Source organism: Protopterus annectens, chromosome 2.part1 (assembly GCF_019279795.1).
Source record: "Protopterus annectens isolate FY-2018-M chromosome 2.part1, PAN1.0, whole genome shotgun sequence".
NCBI lineage: Eukaryota > Metazoa > Chordata > Ceratodontiformes > Protopteridae > Protopterus > Protopterus annectens.
The window spans coordinates 1,667,399,953-1,667,413,019 of record NC_056729.1 but is presented as its reverse complement, the minus strand read 5'-3'; the positions used below and the strand labels follow the sequence as shown (position 1 = coordinate 1,667,413,019).

General features: G+C 40.3%; 1 protein-coding gene across 3 annotated transcripts in view; it reads left to right on the top strand.

Moving 5' to 3' along the window:
• Nucleotides 1-13,067, top strand: part of KLHL17 (kelch like family member 17) — a 1,233,332-nt gene that overhangs the window by 602,393 nt on the left and 617,872 nt on the right. For all 3 annotated transcript variants that reach the window (XM_044063097.1, XM_044063096.1, XM_044063098.1), the window contains one exon: nucleotides 1,111-1,232. In XM_044063097.1, the coding sequence (XP_043919032.1) occupies nucleotides 1,111-1,232 (122 nt within the window). The remainder of the gene's footprint in view (nucleotides 1-1,110; nucleotides 1,233-13,067) is intronic.

Genomic DNA, 13,067 nt, shown 5'->3' with positions numbered 1-13,067 from the left:
TGTTCATAAGGGTCATTTGCATATGTCCCATGTGCCTCTGATTCAAGAGGTTTGAGAGGTCACTCATTGGTCGACTGTGATGCATGCCCCAGACATAGTTTGCTTTGTGGGTATTGGTCTTAGTCTTTACATCTTACATGATGAATGGCGCTTATGAGGGATTTTTGTTAGAAAGGGTTCCATGTAGCTTGGAACCTATTCGATATCTGGAGACCAGTGTATTAGCAAAGAAAATGTTGGATATTAAAGTAATACCCATTTTTTTGGTTTACCATGATTATTCTTACCCTTATTCTGTAGTGACATTGGATTGATGCACCTTTATTTTTTTAGGTGTTAACTAGTAAGATGGTCTTGGTTACATGAGCATTTCACAGTTATAACATGGGCCTTGGCAGTGGTATACCAATGAGACTGAATCTAGTACGTTGTGATAAGGCACTCAAATGTATGAAGTATCACTGTTGTACTGTTCTGTACGGGATAGTTATGCAGAGTATTCTTACACATATGGCACCATAGTTACCATATTTATAAATATACAGGCTTAATCTAGGAAATGTATTGTTAACATCTAACATCTCTGCATTAGAGTTGCTGTACAGGTTCATCTATACTAAAATCACACTCAAACATGCCTCTCTTACAAGTTGGAGTATTAAAGAATATAGAAATATATTGATTACTTTTGTAAAACTTTAGTGAAATACTTTTGTACCAGATATGCTGCTGAAAGTGCAGTTGGTATAATGAACTTTTCTTAATGGTCTTCTGCTGAAAGTGGTTTATGCCCAGTTGGAATTTTGTAGTCGACAAACACAAGTCGGTAAATAAGTTTCATTTGAGACCTCTTAATGAAACTATATTGCTTCATTCATACATATGTTCATTATTATGTTTGTTTTTATCCTGTTTTCTTTGAAATCTCTAATTAAAAATGCTTTCATTTATTTAATTATATGGTAAGGACTATGGTGTACAATTTTCAGTTTTGTCAATTTTTTATGATTCTTTTAAATAGAGTACAGGTTTTTATATATTTGTATCTATATAAAAACAGAAATGCAGTAAAAGATTAAGTGATGTTGCAGTGATTTATTATTATTGTAGACGAAATGAGTGAAAGTCGACAAACCCATGTGACGTTGCATGATATCGATCCTCAGGCTCTGGAGCAGCTTATTCAGTATGCCTACACAGCTGAGATTATTGTCGGGGAAGGAAACGTACAGGTACAGTCATTCAGTTCAAATATTTCTTGCAGAAAACTGTAAAATCTTGTAGATGTAACAGTGAGTGATCCTGTGTTTGTGTTTTTGGTTGGATTCACCTTGTCTACCAACAGGAATTGGACAGAATCTTGGAAGACATCTCATTTAATGACATTTGCACTCCTATACCAGTGTAAGCTGTGTTATCATCCCAAATCCTGCAGGGCCCATTTTTGCCATGGACACAGTTTAGATTATAATCCTTGATTGAGTTTGAGGATGTCCTTCTTCTGTAGCAGAAATATTAAATGTTGGTTGATTTTAGGGACCATTCAGCACATACAACTTTCTCAAGCTAATTGCGTCCTTCTCCTTGTCCCATAATGCACTGTGGGTAGCCCTCCTATCCGAATAATTTTTTGCCACACTGCTGCTAAGAGCACATTCAAATGGTTGCAGCCTACATTTTACCTTTTGGTTCTATTTTGTTACTTTTGACTTGAGTGTCTTGTATTCATTGAGTTTTTTTCTAATACTAGTGTTCCTCCAATGTCATTTTGTTAGATTAGTTGGTTAGTTGTCTGTTTTTTCTTGTTTAAAGAAAATCCTATTTATTTATTTTTTAAGTTCCCTGCTCTTTTGTTGGCATGATCAACATTTTATTTTCAGGTGCAGTGGACAGAGTCTGTAATATTCTTGATTTTGCAAATCATAATACTAAGTGCTTAGTACATGTATGTGTGACATACCATATGTTTTCATAGGTTCATAGGTAGGTACTAGGCTATTGGCCCTAGGGCCTATATACGCTTTGCCAAAAATTACCCTGGCTTTCGCCACCCAAGAAAAGTGTTTTCCTGTGCCCCTATCGAGCAGAGCCACAGAGGTGATCCCCAGGGTGAATTTCCTGTTTCCCATCCAGTCATCAAGATTTTTCTTGAAGAGTGCTAATGAGGAGCTTTGTTTGATATAGATAGGTAGTTTGTTCCAGAGTATGGGAAGTCTCTGGGAGAGGAATCTATCCCTCCAGCATGTTCTGTTTATTGTGGTGCAAGGTTTAGGTCCCTAGAGCATGTACCTCGGAGGGATTGGGATTTGTTTAAGTGGAGCCTGTCCAACAGCTCTAGGTTTGACATAGCTTTGTATGTTAGGCAGAGATCCCCTCTGAGTGGGCGATATGCAGCAGAGTAAAGCTGGAGTTTTTTGAGACTGTCTGTATAGGGCATCTGTTTGAGGCCAGTAATCCTCTTTGTGAGTTATTTCTGCAGCCTTTCCAGTTGTTGTAGATGTCTTGTGAGGTACATACCAAAAGGGGTGTTGTACTCTATAATGGGTCTAATGAGTGACGAGTAGAAGGGAACAATTACCTCTTTTTTTCCTGGATGAGAAACCTTTTGTAATGAGGTGTGCCACACAGAAGGATTTCCTTACTACTGTGGTGATGTGATTATCAAAGGAGAGACTACTGTCCACCTGTGTTTCAAGGTCTCTTATCACACTTTCGGTGTTAGAGTACCACCTATGTGGTAGCTCATGGGTACAGAGTTTTTACCAAAGGGGATGACAGTGCACTTTTTGGCAGTGAGCTTGAGGCCATGGCTTTGACACCAGGCATCTGTCTCAGTGAGGCCCTTTTGTAGGATGTCCACATCATTAGGAGTCTCGATTTATAGCTCCTAGTTTGCAGTCATCTGCAAACTTAAAGACCTTCTATGTTAGCCTGTACTTCAGAAAAGTAAATACCAAACAGGAGAGGACACAGGACTGAACCCTGTGGTACTTCACTTGTCACTGGTCTGAAGTCGGATTTGGAGTCTGCTACTTTCACAGTGTGGGTTCTGTCAGTGAGCCAGTTGGCACCCCATCTTGTGACATAGGGATTTATACCTAGTTTAGTGAGTTTATCTATAATTCCAGTGTGGGGGATGGTGTCAAAAGCCTTGGCGAGATCTAGATAGGCTGTGTGAACCACCTTACCCTCGTCTACAGCTTTGGTGCTGTCAAGTTTAGGGGATATGATTTGCCTTTTACAAACCCGAACAGGGTTGGGTCCAGAGTTTGGAGATTATCGATGTCTTTGTTTGCAAGTTCCATGATGATTCATTTCATGGCCTTGCAGACCAGGCTTGTTAGGCTAATGGGGTGGTAGTTTCCGGGGTCCGTGGTGGCTTCCCCTTTGTGGAGTGGGATAACTGTCACTGTGCGTCATTCAGTGGGCACAAAGCCTGAGGTGAGGCTATGATTGAACATGGTACTTGGGTGGGGCACCAGTTTGTTCTGTAGTTTGTGTAGAACACAGCCTGGGATGTTGTCAGGTCCCATGGATGCTGTGTTCTTGGCTTTGAAGAGTGTGTTTTTTACCTGTGCAGTCATGATTACAGGAAATTTGCATTCTTCCGGTATAGAGATGGGCCCTTTAGGGAATAAGAGGGGGGTAAAGTTAGCACTGAACCTATCTGCCAGGATGTTGGCAATATCAGTTGGTTCTGTATATTTAGTGCCATTGTGCTGTAACTCAGAGCAGATCTGAGTGTTGTCATTGAGATTCTTGACATAGCTATAGAAGGCTTTGTGGTTGTCTTTAAAATCAGTGGCGATTTTGTTTTCATAACTAGCTTTGGAGGATTTTATGAGGGATCTAAGCTTTTTACTGAAGCTAACCATGGAGTTCCTCCAACTATCGGATTTTACTCTTTTTTTTTGGCAACAGTTTCTTCTGTTGTAGAGTTTGTTTATGGCGGGGGACCACCAGATTGGATTCCTTTTTTTGGAGGATAGCATCTTGGTCCTGTTAGGGAGAGCACTGCAACTAACTAACTAATCTAACAAAATGACATTGAAGGAACAGTAGGAAAGACAGGAAGGTACTTTAAGGACAGAATATATTAATGTTTATATGACATTAGGAAAAAGAATTTGAATAATGCTTTGTGTCAACATATTGATTCTGCAGGTCAACAACACCACTTTAAATTTATGATGTTACAGGTGGTTGTTGAAAGTTTAAGAGCTGGAGATAATCAGAAATATCATGGAAAACTGTTAATGCAATTAGATTACCACTTTAAATACTACTACTGTACCTGGTGTAAATGAGAGTTGTGGCTTTAAACCTAAATTGGCTATGGAGAGATTATTTCACTGACTTTTGTCACATTTTTTTCCTTTTTAGGAGATATATGTGTGTATACACACACACACACACACACACACACACACACACACACACACACATATATATATATATATATATATATATATATATATATATGTACACACACACACACATATATATATCTATAGGTGTTAACTAGTAAGATGGTCTTGGTTACATGAGCATTTCACAGTTATAACTTGGGCCTTCAGTGGTATACCAATCTGAATCTGTACGTTGTGATAAGGCACAAATGTATGAAGTATCACTGTTGTACTGTTTCATGCTGATAGTTATGCAGAGTATTCTTACACATATGGCACCATAGTTACCATATTTATAAATATACAGGCTTAATCTAGGAAATGTATTGTTAACATCTAACATCTCTGCATTAGAGTTGCTGTACAGGTTCATCTATACTAAAATCACACTCAAACATGCCTCTCTTACAAGTTGGAGTATTAAAGAATATAGAAATATATTGATTACTTTTGTAAAACTTTAGTGAAATACTTTTGTACCAGATATGCTGCTGAAAGTGCAGTTGGTATAATGAACTTTTCTTAATGGTCTTCTGCTGAAAATGGTTTTGTGGTTGGAATTTTGTAGTCAGCACAAATTCATTAAATAAGTTTCATTTGAGACCTCTTAGAACTATATTGCTTCATTCATACATATGTTCATTATTATGTTTGTTTTTATCCTGTTTTCTTTGAAATCTCTAATTAAAAATGCTTTCATTTATTTAATTATATGGTAAGGACTATGGTGTACAATTTTCAGTTTTGTCAATTTTTTATGATTCTTTTAAATAGAGTACAGGTTTTTATATATTTGTATCTATATAAAAACAGAAATGCAGTAAAAGATTAAGTGATGTTGCAGTGATTTATTATTATTGTAGACGAAATGAGTGAAAATTGACAAACCATGTGATTGCTGTATCCTCAGGCTCTGGGGCTTATTCAGTATGCCTACACAGCTGAGATTGTGTCAAAAATACAGGTACAGTCATTCAGTTCAAATATTTCTTGCAGAAATCTGTAAAATTTGTAGATGTAAGTGAGTGATCCTGTGTTTGTGTTTTTGGTTGGTTTCTTTTCTACCAACAGGGTGGACAGAATCTTGAAGACATCTCATTTAAACATTTGCACTCCTATACCAGTGTAGCTGTGTTATCATCCCAAATCCTGCAGGGCCCATTTTGCCATGGACACAGTTTAGATTATAATCCTTGATTGGTTTAGGATGTCCTTCTTCTGTAGCAAGAAATATTAAATGTTGGTTGATTTAGGGACCATTCAGCACATACAACTTTCTCAAGCTAATTGCGTTTCTTTGTCATAATGCACTGTGCAGCCCTCCTATCTGAATAATGCCACACCTGCTAAGAGCACATTCAAATGGTTGCAGACATTTTTACCTTTTGGTTCATGATACTGACTTGGAGTGTCTTGTATTCATGAGTTTTATCTAATATACAGTGTTTATTTCATGAAGATTAGTTGTTGGAGCTGTTTTTTTATTTTATGTATTTTATGTTTATCTGATTATAAAAGACATTTTAATTACATTACATGCTTTTTCCAATTTTTGTAAAGCATTAATATACAAAAGCTTTGGTTTGTGAACATTCTAGAAATTACATATTCATTATATGTTCCATGCCTTTATATAGTAACTTCTATCATGCTGATACTGAAGTGTTTTTATTGTACATATGCACATTATATTCCATTAGTTTCTGTGCACATTTCTGTTATCTTTAGTCCTGGGGCATTTCATATTTTTCTTTGCTGTTTGGTACTATTTTATAACATTTTTCTTTTCATTGTCTAGGTAACAGTCCTGGGGCAGATTTTGCCTGTGTTCCTTCTTTGCATTCTTGTATCCACTCTGTGTGATTATATAGCTATTTTGCTGTATTCTGTATTTGTTTCCTGTCTTTGTTCATGTTATTTTGGGCTGTTCCATTTTGTGGTATATGATGTCATTGGGCTCCTGTGGATTCTATTTTCGATTTAATAGGCATGTGTTTTATATTTGATTTTTCTATTATTATTGAATCCTTAGTTTATATTCTCCTTGTGCTGGAATGTGTTGTTTCTCAACTGTTTCTGGATTTATCCTGTGCTGGACAGGGAGCCTCCAGTGTGATTCTGTTTCCTTTTTTCCTCTTCCTACCTTTGTGGCCATTTTTATATGTGGTCTTTGTGCTTGTCACAAGTATAGTCTTGGTATGCAAGTGTTATGTCTGTGGTGATAGTGACATCCAATATGGGATCCCAAAAAAAACATGTTCTGTTTCTCTGTTGCTTTTTTTTCTTTTCCTTTCTTTTTCCCTCTGTGTGGTGGTTTTTGTGTTTTTGTAGTGTCTTGTGGCTCTTCCTGGAGTTAGGGAGCAGATATTAGGATTATATAGATAAGGGTTGACAAGATGTTAGAGAGATAGGGTGAAAGGAGTGAAGATGATATGATAGGTGAGGTAAATACAGCCTCATTTAGCATGTATGGTTAAATATGCAGGGTTCCAAGATTCAGAAATGCTCTTATGATAGTTTTAGGATAACAGATTTTCAGGAGGTTTGTTTGAACATGAGGACATTAAAAATAACAAAGAATTGAGAAATGGGAAACTTCATTCAGTTGTCAGTTGAAGGTGTGAGTAATATGAATGATTTTAGTCAGGGAGATATTCTGAGTTGGACAAGGACGGAGAGAAATTAGACACTATTAATGTCCTTCATGGATGCATCTGCAGTCATAACAAATGGGTTGTCCTGTCGTCAGGCAGCCCTTGATCGGCGGATTCCAAAGTCTGGGTCGGCCTGATGTCGCACTTCACCCGCGTCATCTCTGCTGGTCTTGGGTATAAAGGCATCAGCCGCCGCCATTTCCTCAGTCTTTCTTGCGCGTGGCGCCGAAGCAGAAGCTGTTAGCAAGTGCCGGTCGGTCAGATCCAGAGATTACTACTACCGAATACTACTTCGAAGACTTCTAAAAAGCTAAGTACCCCGTTGGGGACTCTTTCTTGCCTCAGCCGATGTCAGAAAAAGTCAATAACTGTTTAACTTGTGGGAAACAAATACCTCATAAAGATTTCCACTCTTACTGCTTACCTTGCTTAGGCCCAGACCACGGTAGCAGCCTGTTTTAGCCTGTGCTTCCTTCAACCGCAGCGGCTTAGGGTGTCGGAGTTTGCTGAACAGTTTTTCGGCTCAGATTTTGCGTACATTATGCCGTCGGATCCTCCGACTACCCAAATTGTTAAAAAACGCAAAGAAAAAGACCGACACTCGCGGTCCGGTTTCGGCCGAAACCACGGTTAAGCAACCCGCGAGTGTCTCGGTTTCGGCGAAACCGAGCGTCAATCTTCAGCCGAATCCATGACTACTACTGAGGCTCCTGCTACCTTAGTTGAATCGGCCTCTGAAATTTTGCCTACTACTGTGGTTCCTAGTGAATTATCAGACACCATCCCTTTGGATGTCTCTACCCCAGCACGTGGTGCTGCTAGGCCTCCTGCAGCCATGTCTATTAAGGCCTTTGCCAGGGCTAAAGCAGCCAAAACTAAATCAGTGCCTGTTAAGCCCCCTCACAGGCCCACTTCTAGTTCACAAATGCTTACTCTGGCAGAAGATTTAATATCCTTAATTAGGGGATCCCAATCTCACCCAGACAGGGCCTCTCAGCCCCAGAAAGAGACCTAGAGCAGAGCCCCGAGCCAGTGTCCTCTGATGATTCTGGATGACTCAGACATAGACCAGCCAGAGGCTCCTTTTTCTATTATGAAGATTCAGATGCTGAAGAATCCATTCCAGCCTCTCCACCAGAGGAATTTTCCTTTGGGGAAACCTTACATGCCATGAGAGAACAATTCCAATGGCAGGGACAAGATTTCTCAGATTCAAGAAAAAGGCTTAGGACTTTTCTGCACTTACCACAACATAGGCCCTTAGCTATACCTCCTGTTCTCTGTTGTGGATGATGCATTTAATGATGTTTGCACTGCTCCTGATTCTTTACCTCCAGCCCCTGCCAAACCAGATAGATTTTACAGGGTGCCAGACACTCATCACCACCTATACAAGGCCCCACTTGCAGACCCCGAAACTATATCCCAGGGGCCTAAGGCAGTAGCCTCGACCACAGCAAAAAACCCTATTCCTTCTGAAAGGGAATCCAGGTCCTTAGAGATGGGGGAAAAAAGTTTACACCTCTGCTACTCTCTCAGCTAGAGCTTTAAACTGTCAGTTTCACATGATCCAATACCAAGAGTTTATGCTTGATCAGTTAACTAAAAAACTGTCCTCTGATGAATCTTTAGATAAGAAATATGTATTAGAAATGGTGAATAACATACAACAGGTTAGTAACCATTCTTTAAAATGTGGCTATGATGCACTGGAGGCTTCATTTAGATCAGCCATGACTGGCACAGTGATAAGAAGGCATGCATGGTTGAAAGAACAGGTCTTGCCGGATCATGTTAAAGCAAAGCTATTAGATGCTCCTATGGATAAGGCCAGTCTATTTGGTACACCTGCCCAGCAGGTAATGAAGAAAATGGAAGAAAAGACAAAATCTGTACAAACAGTTAAAGATTTCTTACAGGTTCAGCCCCAAGGTTTAGCAGGAACTGGCCTGCCAAAATTGGTCCTTTCCAGACTCCACAAGATCCCAAAGGGGCAGGAATAGGCGCTCAGAGGCAGAAATCAATCCAGAGGAGGTGCCTACAGAGGGGCCGTGGCAAGGCAATAACCAGAGGCACAGACACAACCACTGCCACTGCAACAGGACAATCACAGTGACTTGGCTCTGACACGCCTACCAGGGAACAAATAGCAGCACCATTAGGCGGAAAGTTAGCCTTATTTTCAAAAATTGGCACTATATCACAAAGACAAGTGGATTTTGCAAACCATAGACCAAGGCTACAGGTTCCACTTCCACACTTTACCAGTAAAAGAGGAATGCCAAACCTACCTCCAAATCAAAAACAGAAGCTCTAAAACAGATAGAATTAACAAAGATGAGAGCTGTGGAAAGAGTACCAATAACAGAACAGGGCAAAGGATTCTACTCCAGACTCTTCCTAGTACCAAGAAAGAAAAAGTTGGAGACCTATTCTCGACCTGTCCTTAAACACATACATCATTGTCCCAAAATTCAAAATGCTGACCCTACAGCAACTTCTTCCCATGCTGGGCAAGGAGTGTTGGCTGGTAACTCTAGATCTCAAGGAGGCATACCTGCACGTCCCCATTCGACCAAATTGCAGAAGATACCTCAGATTTCTTGCAGGATCAGAGCATTATCAATTCTCAGCATTGCCCTTTGGCTTATCTACTGCACCCAGAGTATTCACAAAATGCCTGGCATCAGTAATCGCTCACTGCAGACTACAGGGAATCCAAATTTATCCATACCTGGACGACTGCCTGTTACAAGCGGACAACAAAAGCAAGCTGACAACAGATTTACAAAGGGTCATTTACTTGCTACAAGCCCTGGGATACACAGTCAATTTAAAAAAGTCAAGGCTGATACCATCCCAAACAAGAACATTCTTGGGCGCAGAATTGGACACAGTAAAACAAATGGCATTCCTAACTGCAGAAAAACAGAAAGAACTCCCTCTTTACTTCTTGGCATTAACAAAGCAGAACAAACTAACAGCAAGAAAAGTACTGCAGGCCTTGGGCTTCATGGCATCATGCATAATCTTGGTCCCCATGCCAGACTGCATATGAGAAACTACAGTGGTACCTAAAGAATTTATGGTCTCAACACAGGCACAGCTTAGGAACAGAAATACCACCAATCCCATGCCTGAAACAGGAGTTCCTATGGTGGGCTCAAGCATGCCAGTCAAACCCAGGCTTGCCCTTCCACAACTTTCAAGCAACCCAAACCATCACAACGGGCCTCAGACCTAGGATGGGGGGCACATGCTGGACAAATGCATACAAGGATTGTGGACTCAGGACCAGCTGCACCTGCACATAAACCAAAAAGAAATGCTGGCAGTAAAACTGGCAATCCTAAAATTCAGACCATTCCTCAAAGAAGGCCATTTGATGATAAGGACAGACAACACCACAGTCATGTGGTACATCAACAAACAGGGAGGCACTCATTCATACCCCCTATGCAGAATGACTTTGGACCTTTGGAATATGGCTCTGAGCTACAACATCCAGTTACAGGCAATTTTTGTACCGGAAAAGAAAACACCTAGCAGACATGTTAAGCAGAACCACCTCGGATGCTCACGAATGGATGCTACACCCATCTTCAAGGCCATCACAAAGAAATGGGGAATGCCACAAATAGATCTATTGCATCCCCACTCAATCACCAGCTCAAAAATTCTGCACAAGGACATTCCACCCACTTGCATGGAAGGTGGACTCTCTATCCTTCAGCTGGAAAGGCCTGACAGCATATGCATTCCCACCTCTTCCCTTGATGCACAAGGTACTACTGAAAATCAAAGAGGAACGTCCAAGGATAATTCTGATAGCTCCGACTGGCCAAGACAACACTGGTACCCATTGCTGAGGAGCATGTCTCGGGAGAATGTGGTCAATACCCTGATGCCTTTGATGTTAACTCAGAACAACTACAACATCATGCATCCAAACCTAAAACCTTGCAACTGACTGCCTGGAACATCACATAGCAGCAACTACAGATTTTCCCAAAGGGTTAAAGACATTATCCTTGAAGCCAGACCTTCAACAAGAAGGAACTATGCAGGAAAATGGAAAAGGTTTGTCATTTGGAGTACTGAAAGAGGAAAAGATGTGTCAACATAGATATTGCCTAACATTCTGGAGTACTTGGCAGAGCTTCTACATACAGGCCTGTCCTATTCCTCCATCAAGATACATGCATCAGCTATTTCAGCAGAATACAGCTTTGATCCACCTGTCTTTTCACATCCTCTACTCAGGCAGTTCCTCAGAGGAATCAAGAATGTAAAACCTCCTAGGAAACCACCATTACCAGCATGGGACTTGAACTTTGTGCTAGAAAAATTGACACTCCCTCCTTTGAACCAGCAGCAACAGCAGACTACACACCTATCATGGAAAACTGCTTTCCTACTGGCAATTACTTCAGCAAGGAGGGTTTCGGAACTACAGGCCTTAATGGCAGTGCAACCCTTCCTAATCTTCCATCAAGATAGGGTGTCCATGAGAACTAATCCTACATTTATGCCTAAGGTGGTATCCAGAGTGTCTTTAAACCAGGCAATCCACCTACCTACCTTCTTTCCCAATCCACAGAACAGGGGGGAAAGACTGCTTCATACCTTGGATGTACATAGGCAGTTACGCTACTACCTGGACAGAACCAAAAAGTAACAGAAAAACTGACCAGCTTTTAGTAGCCTATGCAACAGGAAGGGAAGGAAAAGCAATTTCCAAACAGACAATCTCCAAATGGATAGGAAATTGCTTAAGATTCTGTTACTCCTACCATGGAAAACCAATTCCACAGAACATAAGACCTCATTCTACAAGGGCTACAGCCACTACCACAGCTTTCTTACGAGGAGTGGCAACCAAGGACATTATTGAGGCGGCTACTTGGACCTCCGTGCATACATTTGCCAAGCATTATAATTTACCTCTATACTCTAGATCCCGAGCAGGGTTTGCCACTGCTGTACTGCAAGGGATCCTAACTACACCATAATTCTTCTTCCTCCTCCCCTAGTTTGGCTATGGTATTCTACCCATTTGTTATGACTGCAGATGCATCCTTGAAGGACATAGTACAGTTTTGTACCTACCATAAATGTAGATGTCCGAACTGGATAGCATCTGCAGTCAACCCTCCTTCCCCTCTGTGGTACTCCTAGGGTATTTACCCTCCTAATAGCTAGCTGGGGGGGAGTCTCTTATGGTGTATTTGTTTGTATATATGTACATACATGCTTATTTTTTGTGTTTGCCTTCTACTTTTTGGAAACATTGGCATTTATCCAAAATTTAGCCTTCCAAGAGGGCAACTGGCATCTGGGGCAAGAAACACTGAGGAAAATGGCGTCGGCTGATGCCTTTATACCCGAAGACCAGCAGAGATGACGTCGGGTGAAGTGCGACATCAGCCCGAGCCGGGGACTTTGGAACTGGAAGGGCTGCCTGGCGACAGGACAACCCATTTGTTATGACTGCAGATGCTATCCAGTTCGGACATCTACATTTATGGTAGGTACAAAACAAAACTGTACTTTTTTTTTTTTTTTTTTTTTGTTGTTTTTCCACTTTTAATATGCTCTAGAGGCATTCTTTTAAATTTATTTTTTCTGTAAAATTTTTTTTTGCTTTTGCAAAATTTTTTGCATGAAAGAAGAGATTGTAGCAATTTTTTTGTTTTTTGTTTAATATGCCTGAAAAATCTTTTTTGAAACAAGTATTGAGATAGAGAGATTTTATGAGATACTTGGAAAATATTTAGAGAAGATTGCAGCTTGAATTTCTTTAATAACTTAATAATGTGTTTTTTTTTTAAAAAATAAAAGGGTGTAAGCAGTCTGAAAATCAGCATCTTAGGGAGGGGTTTGCAGTCTTAGGGCTTTGTGTAAATGTGTGGTTCAAAAAAAATTTAGTATTTCAGGAGGTGAGCTTGTCAATATAAAATAGGGGATGTACAATTTTTTCTGCAGTAAAAACTTGTGTTTTATG